The 23529-nt window shown below is 43.1% G+C and overlaps 1 protein-coding gene across 1 annotated transcript in view; it reads left to right on the plus strand.

Moving 5' to 3' along the window:
* The window catches only part of SORL1 (sortilin related receptor 1), an 852839-nt gene that overhangs the window by 389082 nt on the left and 440228 nt on the right, over positions 1-23529 (plus strand). The window contains exon 22 of the mRNA XM_078682321.1: positions 22360-22533. Within this exon, the coding sequence (XP_078538447.1) occupies positions 22360-22533 (174 nt within the window). The remainder of the gene's footprint in view (positions 1-22359; positions 22534-23529) is intronic.

The raw sequence follows: 23529 nt of genomic DNA on the forward strand, positions 1-23529 counted from the left end.
TCTCCTACTTATTTCAATATATACAGGCTCATGGGCAAAAGTGAAAGTTTTCCCCGGCTGGGCTACATCCACAAAGGTGGAAACATACGCAAGCACCTCGTACTGTTCATTCTGTGTTTGGCCAACTTTAAAGATTACCTAGAAGAAGTAAGAGCATTCCCCAAGAAAATACCAAAATACAGCTGTTGCAGTAGGCTGACGACATTGTGCAGTTAGATCAGACACAAATTGGGCTTTGGAGACTGTTTGACATCATGCCAAATACTGTGAAGACAACAAACTGCAGACTGACAAAGCGCAAACAGATGTTATGATTGCCGGATGCAAGATAATCCAGAGTGGAGCATGGTTCTTCCAAGGGTCCAGAGAGAAGGTCGTCTCATATAAATACTTCGGCGTAGGGCTGGACAGTTGGAGTGACACACAGCACACATACTTTCCCGGCAAGCAGCCGCCAACTCCTTAACCTGGGTTTTTGTAAACTAAATAAATCAATCCAGAGCAGACATTCACACGTGCTCCTAAAGGTAGTGACTAGCAAACTGCTCCTCACTATCTCTTATGATGCCATTACGTTCCGAGGTATATTAGCCAAATGGCTACACAGAGCTCAAGTCATCAGTTACTGGAAACGCTATGCCCTTCCAAATTGCACAATCGACACCCAAGTACTCTTAGATTTCGATCTAACCTTCAAACAACTAACACTAAATGCAAGGTTTTCAGCTTGCTGTATGAAAGCAAAGCAAGACCCCTCATAAAAATGTATTCTATGGCCAGTGATAAGCGGGACAGAATCAAGTTGGAGTCTGTACATGACTAGTTCGCTGATAGATTTAGAAGCACACAATATATGGGCTGAAGACCACCCTGCAAAACCTATAGTTAAACTGCTGATAAAGCAAGCAAAGCGAATATCTCTGGACCAAGACATGAAAGCACTTAAAGAAGAGGCCCACTGTAGTTGGGCTATCAATCTATACATCCCAGGATCACCCTGGCCAAGGACATGAAAACAAATGTAATTAAATTAAGATTTGGCCTGATTCCACTTGAGGCATACTGGTATCGAAGAAGTGAAGGGAATGAAATCAGGCTATGTAGATTGTGCGAGGTGGAACATCATCTGAATCTGCAAACCACTACACCCATGCAGATAGTTTTGACTGCTCCCCCTTCTGCAATCACTAAATGTTTGCACATGTCACGATGCAATGCTCTGCGGCCTGAAAGGAAAATCCACAGAGCTTTGAGCACTCTTCTTGGAATTCTTCAGGTTAGCGACTTGAATGTTGCAAGCAGGCGAAGAACAATCCCCACGGCACCCTCTAGGCAGTTGAGGGTGGCAACATTTATACAGAACCCTCTGTCAACAAAAAGCTAAGAGAAAATAACCTAAAGTGCTATGGAGACAGGGGTCTAAAGTAATGCGCCTCTGCGGAATCCCGTTCATAAGGAAGGTCGTTCATTAATCTCTTGGAACTTGGCTGGTGTTAAATCAAAGCTAATTGAGCAAGAATGGTCTTACTGTATTAGGAATTTTGATGCTCGTCTGTTTCAGGAGACCTGAGCTGTGGACAAAGTCTTTTTTGAGTTTTTAACTTTTAATGTGGAAGAATCACACCCAAGGAACTCTGGGCGGGCGGCGGGAGGCTTACTGATATTGATTGAAACTGACAATGCATGTACCCATTAATTGTTTTTTTTTGTAAATCTTTTTTATGAAACAATCCCAACATAAAGGTACAAGTTAACAGAATCAATTGAGGGGGGATAGTAAAATCAGGTTATGTACAATACAGCAACAGCAGCACAGTTCATTGAAATTCACGGGGATGGGGGGGAGGGTCATCTTCATCAGCTTCACGGGCAGGGGTACATATATCACCCTGATGTGCGTTCCAGGGGCCCCAAACCATGGACCATTTGCGGGGACAACCCCTGGCCATATAGACTGTTTTCTCTCTCCGCATACACCAGTCAAGATCTTGTTCCCTGGCTACAACCGTGGGCGGGTGTGGGGCTCCCCAGAGCTGTGCGATATTTCTCTTGGCAATCATGCAGCCAAGCGTGACCCATTTCGTAGTATAAGTGTTGAGGTCGGTAAGTTCCCAGATGTTAAGGAGGCACCTGGGCGCTTCCGGTCTGATTTCTACCCCCAACACTTCACTCATGACCATGTGGATGTTGCGCCAGTACACCTGAATTTGCTCACAGTGCCATAGTAAGTGTATGAACGTGCCGAATTGCGCGCATCCCCTCCTACAAGAGCCTTCTGTAAGCCTACCCAGATGCCCCAGCTGGGGACCAGTAATCTAAATCCTGTGGAGGATCTTTAGCTGCACCAGTCTTAGTCTCGCTGGCATAGCGACTGTTTTGGGAGAGGAGACCGCTTCCGGCCAGGTTTCGTCATCTAATTCTATTCCGTCCTCAGTCCATTTGTCTCGCAACTTCAATAGGGGGTTGTCGATGTTGTTAATGAGTTTCCGATATGTTAGGGAGATGGCTCTACCTGGCAGATGGCCATCCAATAGTCTGTCCTCTAGTGGGGAGGTGTCCGGCGGAGCCAAGTCTTCAGGAATTGCTGTTTGCAGTGAGTGTCTGATTTGTAGGTATCGATAATATTCGGAGTTCGCCAGGGCATATTGAGTTTGTAGAGTGTCAAAGGGTTTCACAACCCCAGCATGCCAAAGGTCTTTGACATGGAAAATACCTATTAAGTCCCTGTCCCAGGACAGGGAAAACCTCTATGTCGGATTCGGGGCTCTGGGAACTAACCAGGGGTGGAGAAGGTATGATAGAGACAGAGTCTTTTAACAGTGCTTTTAAAGAGGGCTTTATTTTTATATAGCAGCGTCTCTGCCGACTCGTTATCCGTTCCCGGGCAAATGCTGCAGAGTCAAAGGGCGGCTTTCGCGGTGGCTCCAGTTTGCTTCACAGGATCCACGGGGCTGTCTTCCTCTCTCTTCGTCTCCAATCACGCCAGGTGGGCCCAAAACAAAAGAGAAACGGAAGTCAGGCAGCCATACGCGACCATACAGTTCTTAGGGCCGGGGGTGAGGTAACAACCGGTGAAGGTGCTCAGCCTGTACACGCAGTGAGGGAGTGCTCGTGCTGGGAAGGGTCTTGGAGGGGGCTAAATTACAAGGGACTGTACAACTATTCGGTCGGCGGTACGTGCTGAGCCACCCAACCCGCTACCCGGCCCCATACCTGTTGTAGCCATGCCCCTCCCTTGGGTGCATGACGGGGCGACTCTTAGGTCCGTGGGCCTCCTGGCTTCGTCTCGGCTCCTCCGCTCCACGCCTCTCGTCTCGGGTCTCCTTCACTGGCCTCTCCTCTGCTCTCCGCTCTCGATCCTCCTCGCTCCTCCAGGGATAAGCTGTCCGTCGTTTTCGGGGCCGGTCTCTCTTTTGCTGTTTCCGGCCTGCCGATGGGCGGGGCTTCGTCAGTCCATGCCGAGGAGTTAAAGGGACCTCCGTCCAACTTCTCACTCGGCCAACCTGATTCCTGTTCTTCCGTCCATGTGGGGTCAGGCAGCTGTTGGGAACCAAAGGTAATGGGTGAAAGGGAGGTTGTTTCCCACCAATTGCTGAGTTGCTCAGTGTTCGGAGGAGGGACCCCGTCACAGTCCCATTTGTCAAATCCTCTTGAGTGCCCCATATACCCTAGTTTTTCTGAAACCCACAAGGGTGTGGCCAGCGTCAACTTGTTTTGCCAGCCAATTGATTTATTAGCGGACTGCCAGATTTTAACTGTGTGTGCAGTGGGCTCGGTGAGCGGGTATTTGTTTGGTGTTCAATATAGCGCTCTTGAAAAGGTCCCTTTGGGTAAAAGCCAACGATCCATAAGAAATTCCGGATTCTCAGGGTGACCATATGTGCAATGGTTGAGCAGCCCAGTAATATTTTCTAAAATCAGGCAATCCAGTTCCTCCATCATACCAGCTAAGTGTCAGCTTTTTCATAGTGATACGTGGTCTCCCTCCCCATAGGAGGTCTTTAAGGCGTCCCTCACGATCTTTAAAGTACGAGTTTGGGACAAGGTCGGCTGAATTCTGCAGCGCGTAGAGGAAACTGGGCAAAGATATCATTTTAAATAATGCAGCCTTGCCTAATAGTGAAAGCAGGAGTGACTTCAAATGTGTTATATTGCTTTTGAGCCATTGCAGTGGGGGGAGCAGATTGCGGGCGTATCAAGTTGATTGGTCTAGAGATATAAATATGCCGAAGTATTTAAAGCCATCTGACACTACTGGAATCGGGCAGTTTCGGGGCAAAGGGGAAGAAGTTACCCATAGGACATACAGAAGTGATTTTTGCCAATTGACGCAAAACCCAGAATACCTACCAAAAATATCTAAAATGTCAAAGGCTGCTATTACGGTTCTCTTAGGGGACCTGAGATAAAGGAAAATATCATCAGCGTACAGGGAGATACAGTCCTTCCAGTACGCCGACCAGCGCATGTCGTGGATCATTACATCTTTACGGATCCACGCTGCGAGTGGTTCAAGGGCCAAAGCGAACAGTAAGGGCGAAAGGGGGCACCCCTGACGGGTCCCTCGGCTGAGTTGAAATGGTTCAGACTTTGTTATTTACTACTGCCTGGGCCAGCGGCGTGCTGTATAACAGTCGTATCCAGCGGCAGAAATTTGGCCCAAATCCCAGTTTGACAAGTACTGTAAAAAGATAAGGCCATTCCAGTGTATCGAAAGCCACAGTGGCATCTAGGGCGACCACAACGGCATCCTCTCGTAGCGTCGGCACTCTGCCCAGGACTCCGTGTAGTCTGCGTAGGTTGAGAGCAGTGTTTCTTTTAGGCATGAACCACGATTGATCTGGATGGACTAGATCACCTATCACCTTGATCAGCCTGGTAGCGAGTACTTTGTCCAGAATTTTGGGTTCTGCATTCAGCAGCGATATAGGCCGATAGGAGGTACACTCCATTTTGGGTTTCCCTTCCTTGTGGATTGTGACTATTGGAGCAATTCTCTGGTCATGTGGCAATGATCCCTGTTTAAGGCTGTCTTCGAACATAGACTTAAGATAGGGGGCCAGTTTATCTGGTCGAAGCTTGTAGAGCTCGATTGGAATGCCATTTGTGCCCAGAGCTTTCCCAGAATGTAGCGTTCTTATTGCTGTTGCTATTTCATCAGCAGTTATTGCACTGTCCATGAATGTGAAGTCTGAGAGTTTCGGTAGAGAAATGTCTTTAATAAGATCAATAAAGTCTGCTTCAGGGTATGGCGCCACTGTGCTATACACGGTTTGGAAGTGAGCTTCAAAGTGGTTGGCTATGTCTTGAGGATCTGTCACCGGGAAACCATCAGTGCCTTTGACCTCTGGCACGAGTCTGCTGGCCTGCTCTCTTTTGTCTAACCAGGCAAGCAATTTGCCGGCCTTGTCACCTCAGTCATATATACGTCCCAGCCTTTCCTGTCCCAGTAGTTTGGCACGGTCGGTGACAAACGCCCGGTGTTCTTCCTGTCGCAGACGAAGGGAGTGGAGGGCTTCAGGTCTGGCATCTGAGGTGACATCCTGTTCTAAACGGTATAGCTTCTGCTCTATGTCGGAGATTTCCTTCACCCTGTCTTTTTTGGAGCCTGCCATCAAGGAAAGGGCCTGCCCTCGGACCACCGCTTTGAAAGCTTCCCAGAGTGTTTGGGGGGAGTCAACTGTGTGTTCGTTCTCCAAAAAGTATTCATCGATAGCTTTAATTAGGCCTTTCCGTATTTTAGGGTTCTTGAGGTACCAGGGGTTTATTGGGGCGACCCTTCCCACCTGTGTATGATCTAGAACTAAATGAACCCACAGAGGGGAGTGGTCGGAGATACCTCTTGCCAGATGGCGGATTTCATGAATGTCAGTGATTTGTGAAGCCGGGACAAGTATTGCATCAAGGCGGGATAGGCTGTTGTGCGCCCCTGAATGGAAGGTGTGTTGTATCTTATCTGGGTTGTATGCCCTCCAGTCATCTATCAGCCCCATCGCCTCTAAGAAACTGGAGAACACATGAGCGGCTTGGGCGGTTGCGCGCGTGGGGGTGTCTGTCAAGAGCGCCTGAAACTATTGAGTTAAAGTTGCCCCCCGAGCACCAGGTGTCCATCAGGCAACGTCAAGAGTATAGCACTTACGTCAGTGAATGTTGAGCCCTGCATCCCCGGGGGCACGTATATTGAGATAAATGTGATGGGTCTGCCCTCCCAGGAGCCCGTGACTCCAACGTATCTGCCCCGGTTATCTACGTATGTAGAGGTGAGTGAGAGAGGAAATTACTTTTTTTGCATAATGCCTACTCCCCTGAAGCTAGAGGTAAAACCCGCATGTGCCACCATCGAATATCCCCATCTGTGCATTGCTTTGCATGTTTTGTCAATGTGGTGTGTTTCCTGGAGTAACACAATGTCTGGCGATTGCCTCCTAATATATTGCAACACAACACTCCTCTTGATCTTGTCCCCCAATCCATTAACATTCCAACTTAAAATTTTGACTTCCCTGTTGTACTGTACTCCCATTGAGAGCTCGCCAGGTCCCCCCTAGCGGGGTCATGTGTATACATCGCACCGTCAAGATAATACAAAGAAACCATAAACAAAATCAACAACAGTCCCTCCCTATAAAAAAAACCCCACCCTGCTCCCTGGGCTTAGAACTGCCCATGTTTATTTAAATGCAGAGTGCCTGTCGCCCAACTATTCTACTGAAAGAAAAACACAAGGGGAGGCCTCAGAGTTCCGTCGCCTCCCCCGCCTACCATCACAGATTATCGATGCAGGACATGTCTGATATTAGGATCACCAATTATGAAAGTTCCCAAGATGTCGATGTAGGTTCAATACCAGCATGGGCCGAGTGCTGGCGGCTCAAGTTTCAGCAACGATTGAAGCAAAGCGTTTTGAAAGCAGCAAAGGCCCCTCCATGAGAGATCGCCGCGGAGATCAATGGTCGGTAGAGTTCTTTTCTGGCGAGGTTCTAAGACTGTCAAGCCAGTCGGATGCCACCTCTGGGAGGTCAAAGAAGTGGGTTTTTCCGTCTAGTTCAACTCGCAAGCGCGCTGGGAAGAGCATGGCATACTTGAAACGTTTTTCCTTCAGTCTGCGCTTAACATCGAGGAAGGAGCGTCGCCGCACCTGCACCGCTCGGGTGAAGTCGGGGAAGAAGGTGATTTCCGAGTTGTCTATGTGGATTGGAGGAGCAACCCTCACCGCCTAGAGGATTGTATCCCGGTCTATAGTTGAGTAGCTGGGCCAGTATTGTACGGGGGGCCAGGCTTTGGGCGACCCCCAGGTACTCTGTGGGTTCTCTCAATGGAGAACAGTTTAGAAAATCCCTTCGGTTGTAGCTTTGTCACGATCAGTTCCTCAATGAACAGGTAAGCAGCGGGACCCTCCGATTTCTCTGGCACGCCAAGGGCGCGGATGTTGTTGCGTCGCAACCGTCCCTCGTAATCATCCAGCTTGTCCTCCGCGTATTTGCGGAATGATTGAAGCTCCCCAATGTCTGTTTGTAGTTGTGAGGTATCCTGCACCAGACTCGCGGTGGTTATCTCTAATTGTTTGACCATCTCTCTATATTTTGTGAGATCTGCTCTGATCAGCGTCACCCCTGAGGAGAGGGTGTCAATCTATGATAGCTGCCATTAAGTCCTTCATTGTGGGCTCGGTAGGGACTTGCTCAGCTCCACTCTGCGATTACCCATTAATTGTTGAACATTGATTATCCTGATTTCAAGGGGCTACTGCTTACATTTCCAACAGGACTTAATCTGGTGTTGTTGAATGTTTATGCCAGGCCCATGGCCAGTAGTAGTGGTTCACCGATTAGATCTTTACTTAATGACCTGATCGCTCAGTATCAGCAGAAGGCAAAAGTGGTCGTAGCTGGCGATTTTAACTCCTCGTTTGAACCCTCACAATAAGCTAATATTATAACAGAGGAGGAGGATGAGCTATAGGTTATCCCTAGTCTTGATGTGAAGCTGCAGCGCTATTTTTCTAATGTGACCTTACAAATTGCATCTGTGGTGGTAGGGCGGAGCTTGCGATTATGTAATTTAGAACTTGATCTGACTCCAAGAGAGCAACCACGTTTAAGGGGGAGGGTGGAGGTTAGGCTTTGCCCGCAGCTTAATGACATGGTGTTTCAGGTATGTACAGGCAGTGACCACAAACCCTGATTGTCGCACTATTTGGGGATAACTTCAGGAGATCGTCTTCCGCTTACTGCACTGTGGTCCCCGAACCCACTGTGGGCAATAACTGCAGAAGAGTCTCTTGGCCCAAGGTTATGACTAATGTGAATCGCCATGCTGTGATATACTAGTGGCTTATATATTTTTTGTCTAATTACGAGAATTCCCAGGTTCAGGCTATACCAATTTTAGATATTTATGGTTGTCTTTTTAACAGATTACAGAGTATTTTTTTTTATAAATACTCCCGCTGTAAATTATCATCCCTTTCTAATATCCAAAATGATATTCTCTTGAATGCGAACTTGCCAAACAAACACTAAAAAGTGCTAATATGGGCTGCAATCGGTCTGAAATTCGCATAGCACGCCAGAAAACAAGTTGACAATTGACCAGGCTAAGCGAGTATGGGAGGATACTAATTGGCAAGATATGCTCCAGGCCCTTAAAGGAAAAATGATGGCTGGGCATCTTGGCATATCATTGCACATAGGTCAATTGGAAGTATTAACCCTAGAAGAAATAACATCCCACCAGAAAGATGGGAAGAACATTTGTCAAATTGTATGCACAGGACTGCTCTATAAAACAGTCTCTTAATGTGGTAGATGAGTGCCCTGAAGGCGACACTCTAAAATTGAAAAACGTGCAGACTGATTAGATCTTTTTAGCTTAGAGGACACCCATTCTGCATTAATAGTTTAAAGGCGTTAAAGACCCCAGGTCCTAATCGCATAAGAGGAGATTTATATAAATCAGAACCCTGGTTGTGGGCTACTTATGTGAATCTTCTATCTAATGCAATAGCTAAGAGGGAGAGATCCCAGATACCTAGAAGGGGGCAGAAATAATTCTAATCTTTAAAGCCTTAACCGTGGCAGTATTTCTGCCGCAGTACGGGCGTTCTAAAGGGTGGGCGGGGCTGCGTCGGCCGTTGGCCGACGGCAGCACTGAGGAGGGAGTGCTCCCGTCGGCCAACAGCCGACGGTCGCACAAAAGGGGTTAAAGTGGGCAATGCTGAATGCCTGTCAAACAACAGGCCTACTAGTTTATTAGATTATCTTCAAAAGATATTTTGTTGGCAGGTTTTAAACAAATTGCATTCTGGATGGATGGAAATAAGCTATCCCCCCTCCCAGGCAGGATTCAGTGCTAAAATTAGCACATTACGTCAAGTTTTTAACCTCTCCCTCCTTGTTTTGGAAATATTCCCAGTTGAGTAGTCAAAAACTGTGGCATTTGTCGATTTGCGTGCCGCATTCAATCTGATTCCTCGGGAGTACGTCTGTAGAGAACTAGCAAGTATGGGGATTTCCAGTGGTTTCATTGAGTTATTAGCCAGACTGCATGAAAATAATTATGCGCAGGTCAGGTGGGGTGATAGAGGGAAATAACAAAGGACATCCCAATTGCAAGCGGGGTTCGACAGGGGTGCATTTTGGCACCCACCCTATATATCAACTATGTGGTCTGGGAATTAACTAAGTGTGCTAATGAACCAAAGCACACAGCAGCAGACCAAGGTTTAGCACGTCAACTTCTTCTGTTTCCAAATTTCTATTGGTGCAACCACTCTCACCATCCGCCGCCAAGGATGTCCATAAGAACCAGTTTTACAAGAGAGTTGAGAGGTGCACTCAGTGAAATCAATGATACAAAAAGTCCATCGATTTTGTCAATCTTCAATTCTTTCTTTAATGGGTTCTTTGTTTTCGCTTTTTTTAAAATACACAGGCACAGCCAACGCGTTTCATTCCCATTAGTGCCTTGGGAATTTCGTCAGGGCTGCAAAAGATTTTAACATGCATAAGCATTTTTCGCCATGTGTTAGAATGGACATAATGATACGCTACATAACACTCAAATTACATTAAATTGACTAGAGGATACACCAATAGACAAAGTTTTACTAAAATTCAAGCCAAAAGGCATGTTCGTTACTTTAACAAGCAAGTACCCCCTACCAGTACATTGCCTTCAAATTGTAAATCAAAATAATACAATACAATATAGAACAGTTCCACCGACGTGTGCCAATTGGGGAGAAAAAGGTACACCCAAAACAAAAGGTTGTGCAACCATGCGACGTGTAGTGCTAAGTAAAAGCCAAAAGTAAGAAATAAAGTAGAGTATCCCTTGTCCCAAGTTTTAAGACAAAGTGAGTCACAGAATATGAGATCAAACTGACCGAGGTTGGCGTCTTAGTTAGAGCCTTTGAAAACTGACTATTTCACCCCTATTGCCCAGATGGATATAGGGAATGAGAGATTGTCTTAATTAGTACTCCTATTCGCCACCACATAAGGCCAAAGAATAAGCTCACCATGAAAGAGGATCATTCAAATCCGATGATCCAAGATGTAGAAGCACCTTCAAAATTAATGCCGTAAAGGTATAGTCTGTGGATTGGCCCAGATATTCCTGATGATAAGAATAAAGATTATTATAGTTTTTTGTTTCTTAATAATAAAATTAACAATTTGGATGTAAGTCACAAAGGATCCTTTAAGTTAGCCGGAGATTCATTACAATCTAAGGGCTATGTTGTGGCCTCGGTCATGTATGTCCTACACGGATTCGAAAATAGGCCATAATAAATATGTTGGTATTATTTGCTCAAGGTAATGTTACCTGGAAAGTATAGATGTAACGTTCCAGAAGTCGTGTTCTGATTGTAATTCCACAGGCGGCCCACCACAATGTGTGGAGAAAAAAGCAAGACTCTGTTTCGAACCCCCTGTATTTAAAACACATAGGGAACACATATATGTGAGCCATATTATATCAGGCTCTTGAAAAATTCATGTACACCATATTCCTAATAGTATGGATCTCGGCATAAAGTTCATTTGTTAGATTGGGCGTAACAACTAAGAAGTGGCCCTGTCTCCCATTAGTATAGTTAGGAGAGATTTAATTATGATCACCTTCCCCCCACTCATACAAGGGAACGTGCATATTCCAACAGTAGAAGGTGTTCAATCCATTGTTTCACCAAAAACGATTCAATCATTGTAGCCCTCCTCGCTCTTACTCCTGCAGGTCAACATAGTTATTTATAAAATCGAGCGTGGTGGTGTGACTTAAAAATAATCCAATAGTTATTATCCTCTTTGACCCGTTATAACCAAACAGTCAAGCCTCCAAAGGTTAAATACTTTCACAACAATAAACAATGTGCTCTCACTCATCAAACTGTAGTACCTTCAACAGTCAGTGTAGCGAGGGGGACAGTAGCACGAGCTAGTCGTCGGGCGAAGTTCAAACCAGTAGATGAACTTAAATCTTCCAACGCGGGACCTAGAAAACAAATATAGGTACCAATTTCGCGATGGTACAGAAGGGCGTCACCAGGGCTAAAGGTTCCTAATCGATCGAGTTGGTGTGGCATACCTATGATAGGGTGTCCGCGATCTCCTGCTCCTCCCCGCGGAATACTGGAAGCAGTGTTCGCCGGTCCCCCGCCATATTTAAAAGGCAGGGCTAGTCCAGGACTGTGTCACGTGATTACCCGGCAATGCAGCCGAATAGGGAGAAGATCTATGTTGTCCCATCTTTCTCACACGAGCGGCCATCTTAGCAAGTGGTGAAATAACATATGAAATAACCTGCCGATATCATTAAGGTAAAGATAAAAGATGCGTGGTGGTCATATATGACCTATCCAAAATTAAGAGTTTAAAAAGGTACATTTCTTTGTATGTGTAATGTTTTAAATCTAATTATCCATAGGCCAGCGTAGTTGTTCTTCAACGATAGAGTGAGTTAATAGTGGTTCGACATAATAATACTAAATATTACTAGAAGCTCGAATCAATATGCCCGATCTAATTGCCAAAGTGTGCAAAAATTCTTCCATGGCGAACTGTGAAGGCCATGGCGGCCATATTGGAAAAGGATGAGAATGCACTGAGGCTAATCAACTCGTGATATCCTGGTCCCCAAAAAGAAATTCGAATAAAAAGGACGTGAAACCCAGTGTAGTCAAAAAAAGAAATAAAGAATCGTAAAAACGCAATTCATGGTGATCGAACTGATTTCGAAGGGGCAAGGGCTCTTCTATGGCAGTGTTAGGGCGCCATGGCGGCCATGTTAGAAGAGGTTGAAAAATACATGAAAGATATCACACTTATTCTATGAAGTGGCTATATCCTTGCATACAGAATGAAATTCAAATAATATTAATAACACATGAAAAATTTCGGTGTGGTTAGTTACAGAAAAAGGAAAACATCAAGATAAACAGAAAAAAGCGCATTGCATGAATGTTCCACATATATAAAAACAACAATATGATCAAAAAGAGAGAAATTGCATGAGTGTTCCACATGCATAGAGACAATTCATCTTACAGAATCACTACTTCAACAAACTATTTGCGATAAGGGAATTATCCCACATGCATAGAGACAATTCATCTTACAGAATCACTACTTCAACAAACTATTTGCGATAAGAGAATTATCAGTCTCTATGAAAGGGGGACGAGTACAACCTAAGTGTCTATTTATACAATATTCACATTAAGGGCCAATATATGTCAAAATCTGCCCTACACATATCCATTTTTTCAAGAAAAAGTGATTGATCCGGAGATATATACCAAATATGCAAATCCTGGCCACTATTAACCGTTCATGTTCTGATTTTGAGAAGCACAAATGTACCAGGGGTAGAGAATGTAGCAGTAAGGGGTCGCATTGATGTTTCATTCAAGAAAATAATGAAGTTCATTGTCAGTATTGTGCTCCCTTTGTGTTGCCCGTAAGCGGCAAATCCACTTGGCTTCCCTTTGTCTTACTGTTAGTTCTCGATCACCCCCTCTTTTATCCTGTGGTACATGGTCTATTCCATGGAACCAGAAACTGGTATCCCCTGGATGTTTCTCACTGTAATGTGAGCTCACAGGATAACGTTTGTCTTTGCCCATAATTGCCCTTCTGTGTTCTTGAATTCGCAACTTTAAGGCACGCACAGTACTTCCCACGTAAATGATGTTGCAGCTACATCCAAGAACGTATACCACATGTGTGGTGTTGCAATTTATGAAGCTATTTATCCTGTAGTTGTTTGGTGTGTTGTATGTGAAGTTAGTGATCTTATTGAGACCTGCATCACAAACAATACATGACCCACACGTATAAAAGCCCAAAGGTTTGGATGGAAACCAGGATTCACGTGGAGTTGTTATGTAACTCTGGCATAGATTATCCCTAAGTGATCTTCCCTTCCTGTATGATATGAGGGGTCTCGCTGTTATAGATTCTCGCAGGCCAGGGACAATTTTTAGAATGTCCCAGTGTTTTCTAAGCACATTGTGAACCTTATTGCTATTGGAGTTGTATTGGGTCGTGACGGTGATGCTTCGATCCTTTCTAGTGGAAGTGTCGTGATGTTTAGGTAGCAACGTATCTTCCCTGCGCAGATTTCTCGCTTTTTGGACCGCGACATCTACCACTTTCTGATTATAGCCCCTTTTGAGGAATCTGGTTTTCGCAATGTCTAGATTTTGGACATAGGACTTCTCTTCACTGCAGTTTCTACGCAGTCTCACCATCTCACCGTAGGGTATATTGTTGATTACTGAGTGTGGGTGAGCACTGTCTGCGTGTAGTACCGCATTGCATGAGGTCTCCTTCCTGTACAGGCTGCTTTGTATTACGCCTTCCTTAACATAAAAACAAATGTCAAGAAAGTTGATGATGTCTCTGTTGTGTGTCATGGTAAGTTTCACGTTGTATTCATTGTTATTCAAATACGTGTGAAATTGTTGTAGGGACTCAGTTGAACCCGACCAGAGTACAATGATGTCATCAATGTACCTCCCCCAGAACACAATATGTTCGGTCCAGGGGGAGGCACGTTTGCTCCAGGCATGCATCTTTTCAAATTGACCCATGAACAGGCAGGCATATGAAGGCGCTGCCTTTGAACCCATGGCAGTGCCACGGGTCTGGTGGTACCAGACCGAGTCATGTAGAAAGTAGTTGTTATTAAGGATTAAATCAGTCATGTCTAGTAGCATGTTGTTGAAATCATGTTTATCAGCTGGTTCCCTATCCAGGAAGGATTGTAGGGCTTCTATGCCAACATCCCTGTGTATACAGGTATACAAACCCTCGACATCAAATGTAACGAAGGAAAGTTCGTCAGACCATTGATAGTTATTCAGTTTGACCAAAATGTCCTTGCTATCTCTTATGTACGAGGGAAGGGCCACTACATATTTCTGTAGATGCAAGTCCACGAATTCAGAGATTTTTTCAGTCGGAGACCCAATTCCAGAAATAATTGGGCGTCCCGGTGGAAATGCCCCCCCCTACCCCCTTATGAATTTTGGGCAGAATGTATATGCAGGGGTATTTGGGCTTTGTTACTCTGAGATATTTAAATTCATCCTCTGATAAGAGGCCTGTCTCTCGCCATTCCATCAATTTGGCTGTGATCATACAAGTGACCCCATTGGTTGGATTGCTGGAAATGCGTCTATAACAGCTGATGTCACTGAGTTGGCGATTGATTTCGGTCATGTATTCCCCAAAGTTCATAACCACAACATTACCGCCCTTGTCTGCCTCTTTGATGACAATAGTTTTATCGGCCTTGAGTCTTTCAAGGGCTTGTCGCTGTTTGGCGGTAATGTTGTGGTTAGAGACAGTGGAAAATCCTCCTGTATCCTGGAGGACTGAAAAAATCTCTGAATTCGTGGACTTGCATCTACAGAAATATGTAGTGGCCCTTCCCTCGTGTATAAGAGATAGCAAGGACATTTTGGTCAAACTGAATTACTATCAATGGTCTGACGAACTTTCCTTAGTTACATTTGATGTCGAGGGTTTGTATACCTGTATACACAGGGATGTTGGTATAGAAGCCCTACAATCCTTCCTGGATATGGAACCAGCTGATAAACATGATTTCAACAACATGCTACTAGACATGACGGATTTAATCCTTAATAACAACTACTTTCTACATGACTCGGTCTGGTACCACCAGACCCGTGGCACTGCCATGGGTTCAAAGGCAGCGCCTTCATATGCCTGCCTGTTCATGGGTCAATTTGAAAAGATGCATGCCTGGAGCAAACGTGCCTCCCCCTGGACCGAACATATTGTGTTCTGGGGGAGGTACATTGATGACATCATTGTACTCTGGTCGGGTTCAACTGAGTCCCTACAACAATTTCACACGTATTTGAATAACAATGAATACAACGTGAAACTTACCATGACACACAACAGAGACATCATCAACTTTCTTGACATTTGTTTTTATGTTAAGGAAGGCGTAATACAGAGCAACAGAAGGAGACCTCATGCAATGCGGTACTACACGCAGACAGTGCTCACCCACACTCCGTAATCAACAATATACCCTATGGTGAGACGGCGTAGAAACTGCAGTGAAGAGAAGTTCTATGTCCAAAATCTAGACATTGCGAAAACCAGATTCCTCAAAAGGGGCTATAATCAGAAAGTGGTAGATGTCGCGGTCCAAAAAGCGAGAAATCTGCGCAGGGAAGATACGTTGCTACCTAAACATTACGACACTTCCACTAGAAAGGATCGAAGCATCACCTTCACGACCCAATACAACTCCAATAGCAATAAGGTTCACAATGTGCTTAGAAAACACTGGGACATTCTAAAAAATTTCCCTGGCCTGCGAGAATCTATAACAGCGAGACCCCTCATATCATACAGGAAGGGAAGATCACTTAGGGATAATCTATGCCAGAGTTACATAACAACTCCACGTGAATCCTGGTTTCCATCCAAACCTTTGGGCTTTTATACGTGTGGGTCATGTATTGTTTGTGATGCAGGTCTCAATAAGATCACTAACTTCACATACAACACACCAAACAACTACAGGATAAATAGCTTCATAAATTGCAACACCACACATGTGGTATACGTTCGTGGATGTAGCTGCAACATCATTTACGTGGGAAGTACTGTGCGTGCCTTAAAGTTGCGAATTCAAGAACACAGAAGGGCAATTATGGGCAAAGACAAACGTTATCCTGTGAGCTCACATTACAGTGAGAAACATCCAGGGGATACCAGTTTCTGGTTCCATGGAATAGACCATGTACCACAGGATAAAAGAGGGGGTGATCGAGAACTAACAGTAAGACAAAGGGAAGCCAAGTCGATTTGCCGCTTATGAGCAACACAAAGGGGACACAATACTGACAATGAACTCCATTATTTTCTTGAATGAAACATCAATGCGACCCCTTACTGCTACATTCTCTACCCCTGGTACATTTGTGCTTCTCAAAATCAGAACATGAACGGTTAATAGTGGCCAGGATTTGCATAATTGGTATATATCTCCGGATCAATCACTTTTTCTTTAAAAAATGGATATGTGTAGGGCAGATGTTGACATATATTGGCCCTTAATGTGAATATTGTATAAATAGACACTTAGGTTGTACTCGTCCCCCTTTCATAGAGACTGATAATTCTCTTATCGCAAATAGTTTGTTGAAGTAGTGATTCTGTAAGATGAATTGTCTCTATGCATGTGGGATAATTCCCTTATCGCAAATAGTTTGTTGAAGTAGTGATTCTGTAAGATGAATTGTCTCTATGCATGTGGAACACTCTTGCAATTTCTCTCTTTTTGATCATATTGTTGTTTTTATATATGTGGAACATTCATGCAATGCGTTTTTTTCTGTTTATCTTGATGTTTTCCTTTTTCTGTAACTAACCACACCGAAATTTTTCATGTTATTAATATTATTTGAATTTCATTCTGTGTGCAAGGATATAGCCACTTCATAGAATAAGTGTGATATCTTTCATGTATTTTTCAACCTCTTCTAACATGGCCGCCATGGCGCCCTAACACTGCCATAGAAGAGCCCTTGCCCCTTCGAAATCAGTTCGATCACCATGAATTGCGTTTTTACGATTCTTTATTTCTTTTTTTTGACTACACTGGGTTTCACGTCCTTTTTATTCCAATTTCTTTTTGGGGACCAGGATATCACGAGTTGATTAGCCTCCGTGCATTCTCAACCTTTTCCAATATGGCCGCCATGGCCTCCAAGGTTCGCCATGGATGAATTTTTGCACCCTTTGGCAATTAGATCGGGCATATTGATTCGAGCTTCTAGTAATATTTAGTATTATTATGTCGAACCACTATTAACTCACTCTATCGTTGAAGAACAACTACGCTGGCCTATGGATAATTAGATTTAAAACATTACACATACGAAGAAATGTACCCTTTTAAACTCTTAATTTTGGATAGGTCATATATGACCACCACGCATCTTTTATCTTTACCTTAATGATATCGGCAGGTTATTTCATATGTTATTTTTTATATTTCACCACTTGCTAAGATGGCCGCTCGTGTGAGAAAGATGGGACAACATAGATCTTCTCCCTATTCGGCTGCATTGCCGGGTAATCACGTGACACAGTCCTGGACTAGCCCTGCCTTTTAAATATGGCGGGGGACCGGCGAACACTGCTTCCAGTAATCCGCGGGGAGGAGCAGGAGATCGCGGACACCCTATCATAGGTATGCCACACCAACTCGATCGATTAGGAACCTTTAGCCCTGGCGACGCCCTTCTGTACCATCGCGAAATAGGTACCTATATTTGTTTTCTAGGTCCCGCATTGGAAGATTTAAGTTCATCTACTGGTTTGAACTTCGCCCGACGACTAGCTCGTGCTACTGTCCCCCTCGCTACACTGACTGTTGAAGGTACTACAGTTTGAGTGAGAGCACATTGTTTATTGCTGTGAAAGTATTTAACCTTTGGAGGCATGACTGTTTGGTTATAACGGGTCAAAGAGGATAATAACTATTGGATTATTTTTAAGTCACACCACCACGCTCGATTTTATAAATAACTATGTTCACCTGCAGGAGTAAGAGCGAGGAGGGCTACAATGATTGAATCGTTTGTGGTGAAACAATGGATTGAACACCTTCTACTGTTGGAATATGCACGTTCCCTTGTATGAGTGGGGGGGAAGGTGATCATAATTAAATCTCTCCTAACTATACTAATGGGAGACAGGGCCACTTCTTAGTTGTTACGCCCAATCTAACAAATGAACTTTATGCCGAGATCCATACTATTAGGAATAGGGTGTACATGAATTTTTCAAGAGCCTGATACAATATGGCTCACATATATGTGTTCCCTAGGTGTTTTAAATACAGGGGGTTCGAAACAGAGTCTTGCTTTTTTCTCCACACATTGTGGTGGGCCGCCTGTGGAATTACAATCGGAACACGACTTCTGGAACGTTACATCTATACTTTCCAGGTAACATTACCTTGAGCAAATAATACCAACATATTTATTATGGCCTATTTTCGAATCCGTGTAGGACATACATGACCGAGGCCACAACATAGCCCTTAGATTGTAATGAATCTCCGGCTAACTTAAAGGATCCTTTGTGACTTACATCCAAATTGTTCATTTTATTATTAAGAAACAAAAAACTATAATAATCTTTATTCTTATCATCAGGAATATCTGGGCCAATCCACAGACTATACCTTTACGGCATTAATTTTGAAGGTGCTTCTACATCTTGGATCATCGGATTTGAATGATCCTCTTTCATGGTGAGCTTATTCTTTGGCCTTATGTGGTGGCGAATAGGAGTACTAATTAAGACAATCTCTCATTCCCTATATCCATCAGGGCAATAGGGGTGAAATAGTCAGTATTCAAAGGCTCTATCTAAGACGCCAACCTCGGTCAGTTTGATCTCATATTCTGTGACTCACTTTGTCTTAAAACTTGGGACAAGGGATACTCTACTTTATTTCTTACTTTTGGCTTTTACTTAGCACTACACGTCGCATGGTTGCACAACCTTTTGTTTTGGGTGTACCTTTTTCTCCCCAATTGGCACACGTCGGTGGAACAGTTCTATATTGTATTGTATTAATCTGATTTACAATTTGAAGGCAATGTACTGGTGAGGGGTACTTGCTTGTTAAAGTAACGAACATGCCTTTTGGCTTGAATTTTAGTAAAACTTTGTCTATTGGTGTATCCTCTAGTCAATTTTAATGTAATTTGAGTGTTATGTAGTGTATCATTATGTCCATTCTAACACATGGCGAAAAATGCTTATGCATGTTAAAATCTTTTGCAGCCCTGACGAAATTCCCAAGGCACTAATGGGAATGAAACGCGTTGGCTGTGCCTGTGTATTTTAAAAAAAGCGAAAACAAAGAACCCATTAAAGAAAGAATTGAAGATTGACAAAATCAATGGACTTTTTGTATCATTGACTTCACTGAGTGCACCTCTCAACTCTCTTGTATAAGTGTGCTAATGACTCTCCCATCCTGAACAGTTAAAAACACCTATACGTTTGTTTGCAGATGTTTCCTTATTTATTTCAAAAACAAGGAGGGGTCTACAAAATCTGCTAAATACATTTCTAGAATTCTGCAGTGACAGGGGTCTGGAATTAAATGGTGCAAAAAGCTTATGGTCCTAAGAAAGATAGTTAACAATAGTTGTTATGGAATGGCTGGAACAGACTGATTGGAACGGGTGTTTAGCTTTGACTATTTCGGTGTGACCTTGTATGACAAATTCAAGTGGGGACAAAAATTGATAAAGGATCACTTTTAATATCGCTCGGATCAAAATCTATCATCGTTACAGAAGAACACATGCGTACATTCCATTTCTCCTGCCCTGGAAGCCTACTGTGCAAAGGCCCAAAGTGCTGCTTTGGTGCAGAAGTATGGAGCTACATGGATACTTACTTATAAGCTCGCCGTAGCTGAGAAGAACAACTTTATTAGATCATTGATTTCTGTTGCAGCAAACATTCCCCTTTTACCCCTCTATTTTGATATTGGTATGAAACGAGCATCTGACCTGGCAAACTGAAACGGTTATTTTTTTGGTTTGAAATCTTGAAGACCCCTCAATTAGCTGAATACAGACACTCCCTGAGAGATGTAAAGAAATTGGACCATGCCTTGAAGGTTCCTTGGCTAAGATTTATTTACAGATGGTGCAAAAAATTGAGCTTGCTTAAGCTACAGATGTCACCTGAGCTAATTTGCAATGTGGATAAAGTGGTTTTAAAATTGACTTATTGGGCTTATGTGCGCGAAGAGCAAATTTCCAGGGGTACCTTGGGGCAGTTGTCTGAGCAGTGTCTGGCATTCAAGCCCACCCCAGCCTTTGAAAGTTATATGGATATTATAACACCACCTCTGGCTAAGATTTTATATATAAGATTTAGAATAGGCTGCGTGCCCTTCTGGGCATTCAGCAGAAACTGCAGCAATAACCATGCCTCTGATATATGCCCAGCTTGTGGCATGAATCCTGAGACTCCAGATCATATTATGTTTGTGTGCCCTGAATATCATGGCACGCTCAAAAGATGGCTCATGCTGGTCTGTTTGTCTGTGTGGTAATCCATTGCAGAGAGGTGAAGCGGATATTGATGACCAATACAACGGGCCCTGTTGTATTTTCTGTGAGCCGCTCTTTGTCTAATGTCTGGATAAAACAAGAGCAGATTCTGAAACAATCTTAATTTGCACCAGTACAATATAAAGTGCGCTTATCTCATATTGATATAATCACAAACACTATAGCACTATGTATTTTGTTTCTTCTACCTCTATGGATTACTGAGGGGGATAAAATCATAAGTGTTAGTGTATTGCAGGGAGAAGTGTATGTATGCAAGTTAAATAACTATCGGGCCACTTTTTAAGATAACTTTTTTTTGCGCAATTTTATGATATGGTATAGATGTTTACATAGCAACTTGGCCACCCAGGAATTTCTCAGGTTTTTAACATTTTGCATCTTGGGATTGTCTTAATGATTTAACTTAGGGACTGTGTATAGAAAAATTCTGTTGACTTGTGGGAGTACCCGTATATTCATTGACCCATAACAATTGCAAGGAAACTTAAGTTGCTTTTATCCAATGAAGATTTGTCTGACCAAAACCTCCCCTCCCTTCCACACTGTATATAAGTCACGATTATATCACTGCACTATATATCACTGAGCACTTGAACTTCACTGTTCTCACAATCGGTTGCGCCGTTCAAAATATTTGAACTGTTTTTTCAATGCAAAGAAGGGTATTTGTGAATGCAAGTAAATTCATATAAAATAACCTGAAATACCCGACATGGTTTGGATTTGTTTATTCGTTTAATTAATTTTTTGGCTTTGTGGCTCGGATTGACCCGTTGAAAAGAAATGAAGTATTAACTATTTAGTACAATGTGTTAAGAATCTTGTTTCGAACCCGACAGAACCATTGTTGCTATACCTTAACATTGCCCAGGTTCTGAGGGACAGTGGGTTACCCCATTGTAACTTACTGCTTAATATCAAGGCATAGAGGGGGGACATTGCAGGTATCTTAGCCAACTATAACCTTTTGCCACATACCTCTGCTGAATGCTCATAAACTACATCGATTGAATAAAATTGTAATTATTTTAAATAATTGGACAATAAATTCTTTGATTATGAATATATCTCAACCCACGATCGGACTAAAGCCGCTATGGTTGGGCCACAGCTTCATGGAAATTGTTAAAGTTTAGGGAAAGATAGCCCATCTGAGGTTAGTTTCAAGATCTGTGTCCAGTGTAAGAGAGTATAAAGACTGGAAAAATGACACGTTTGGAAAATAGTTAGGTGTAAGTGCCACTTTGGGACAATTTTGTAATCCATACTTTTATGTTTTTAATGTCTTTTATGCAATTGTATCTTCCAAAGTCTGGTTTTATTTCTTTTTGTAAGTTTACCTGAGTTGATAAAAATGAGATGCTACCATTGAACAGATGATGATGGTGATTACTGTTTAATGTCATTACCTTATGGTGCCGACCAAATTTGTACGTTTGAACTGTTATTTTTTTTATAAGTCTTATTTTATTACAGTTTTTTTTAATAATTTCAAAGAAGTTGAAGGATTAAACTAAAGTGTGTTTTTAAATATTTAGATGATTGTATGCATTTATTGGCACACCATGTTATGTTTTTTAGTGAAACTAGTTTTCGGTTGGTGTCGGTAAGAGGTGTGCACATATTTATCAAAGCATTTGACATCTGGATATTTAACAGTGGTGGATGTATGGTTTTATTCAAAACAGGACAGAATGCATGCGTTTCAACGCCTTGTAGCTTATTGTGTTTGCCAAAATCCAACAACAGTAGGACTTGCAGATGTCCAGATGACGTGCCTAGCAAGATTTTGCAGTCGGGGGAGCTACAGTGTGATTGCCCACCAGGATATCAAATGAAGAACAACAGTTGTGCCAAAGAAGGTATGTGTTTTTTCCAAATGCGTCACATGAATCACAGTAGTATGTTTGTGATATGGATAAAGTTGAAAATGAAAAATCACAGCTACTCCTAATCCTTCGCTATAGACCTAATTAGAGCACTTGTATCTTAAAATAGCCCAGTTCTGAATATGCTTATACTGGCATAAAGTAACTTACTAGGGCTAACACCCTTTTATATAGTGGATGGGAGAGTTAGAACTTGTCTCTTCCTTTAAAATTAAAGAACGTGATATACAACCCCTTTGTATGGGGTTGGAGGAGATCCTGTATGCGCAAGCACACTACGCTGCAGGGTTGCCTGGGATTGCCAGATTCACACTGATACTATGAGGTTGCCCAGGCGAGTTACATCATAGAATGACTCCTTAAGGAAACTGACAAACAGTTTGCTGGCAGTGTAGGTACTCTGAGTCCCTTAAATATTGGTGCCAGAACATATATCTCACCAGTGACCAGGGTAGCACTTGACACTAGGGATGACTAAACACAGTGGCATAAGCTAACTACCTACCCTTCCCCTCTCAGCCCCCATCATTGGGAGCACAGACTTCACACCAAGGTTAAATAAAAGCATTTGCAACTGCTGTGATGCTTTGGATTGCAAGATGTTTATTTCAAAGGGAGGTCTTGCACATTTTTTTTAATATCAAGTCAATATACGGCATCCAATAAGGAATAAAACTATGCTTTTTTTAAATTAGGAAGGGGGTTCTGTAGGCCTATGTATAGGATGGTACTACGATCTTTGAGTGGATCCTCCAAAGCCCAGTATCTCATATTTATGCATTACTCAGTTCAAAATTACCGTAAATGAACTTTGCATACTAAGAACAAAGGGGAAAGAGCTAAAAACAGTGGGATGATATCTTTGCACATGCGAACAGTTTTACCCATCAAACCCAAGGGCGAGAGACTTTATACAAAACGTGTACAGGTGGCACTACACACAGGCACGCATGCACATGATAGGAAATA

This window comes from Lissotriton helveticus, chromosome 3_1, assembly GCF_964261635.1.
Source record: "Lissotriton helveticus chromosome 3_1, aLisHel1.1, whole genome shotgun sequence".
Taxonomy (NCBI): domain Eukaryota; kingdom Metazoa; phylum Chordata; class Amphibia; order Caudata; family Salamandridae; genus Lissotriton; species Lissotriton helveticus.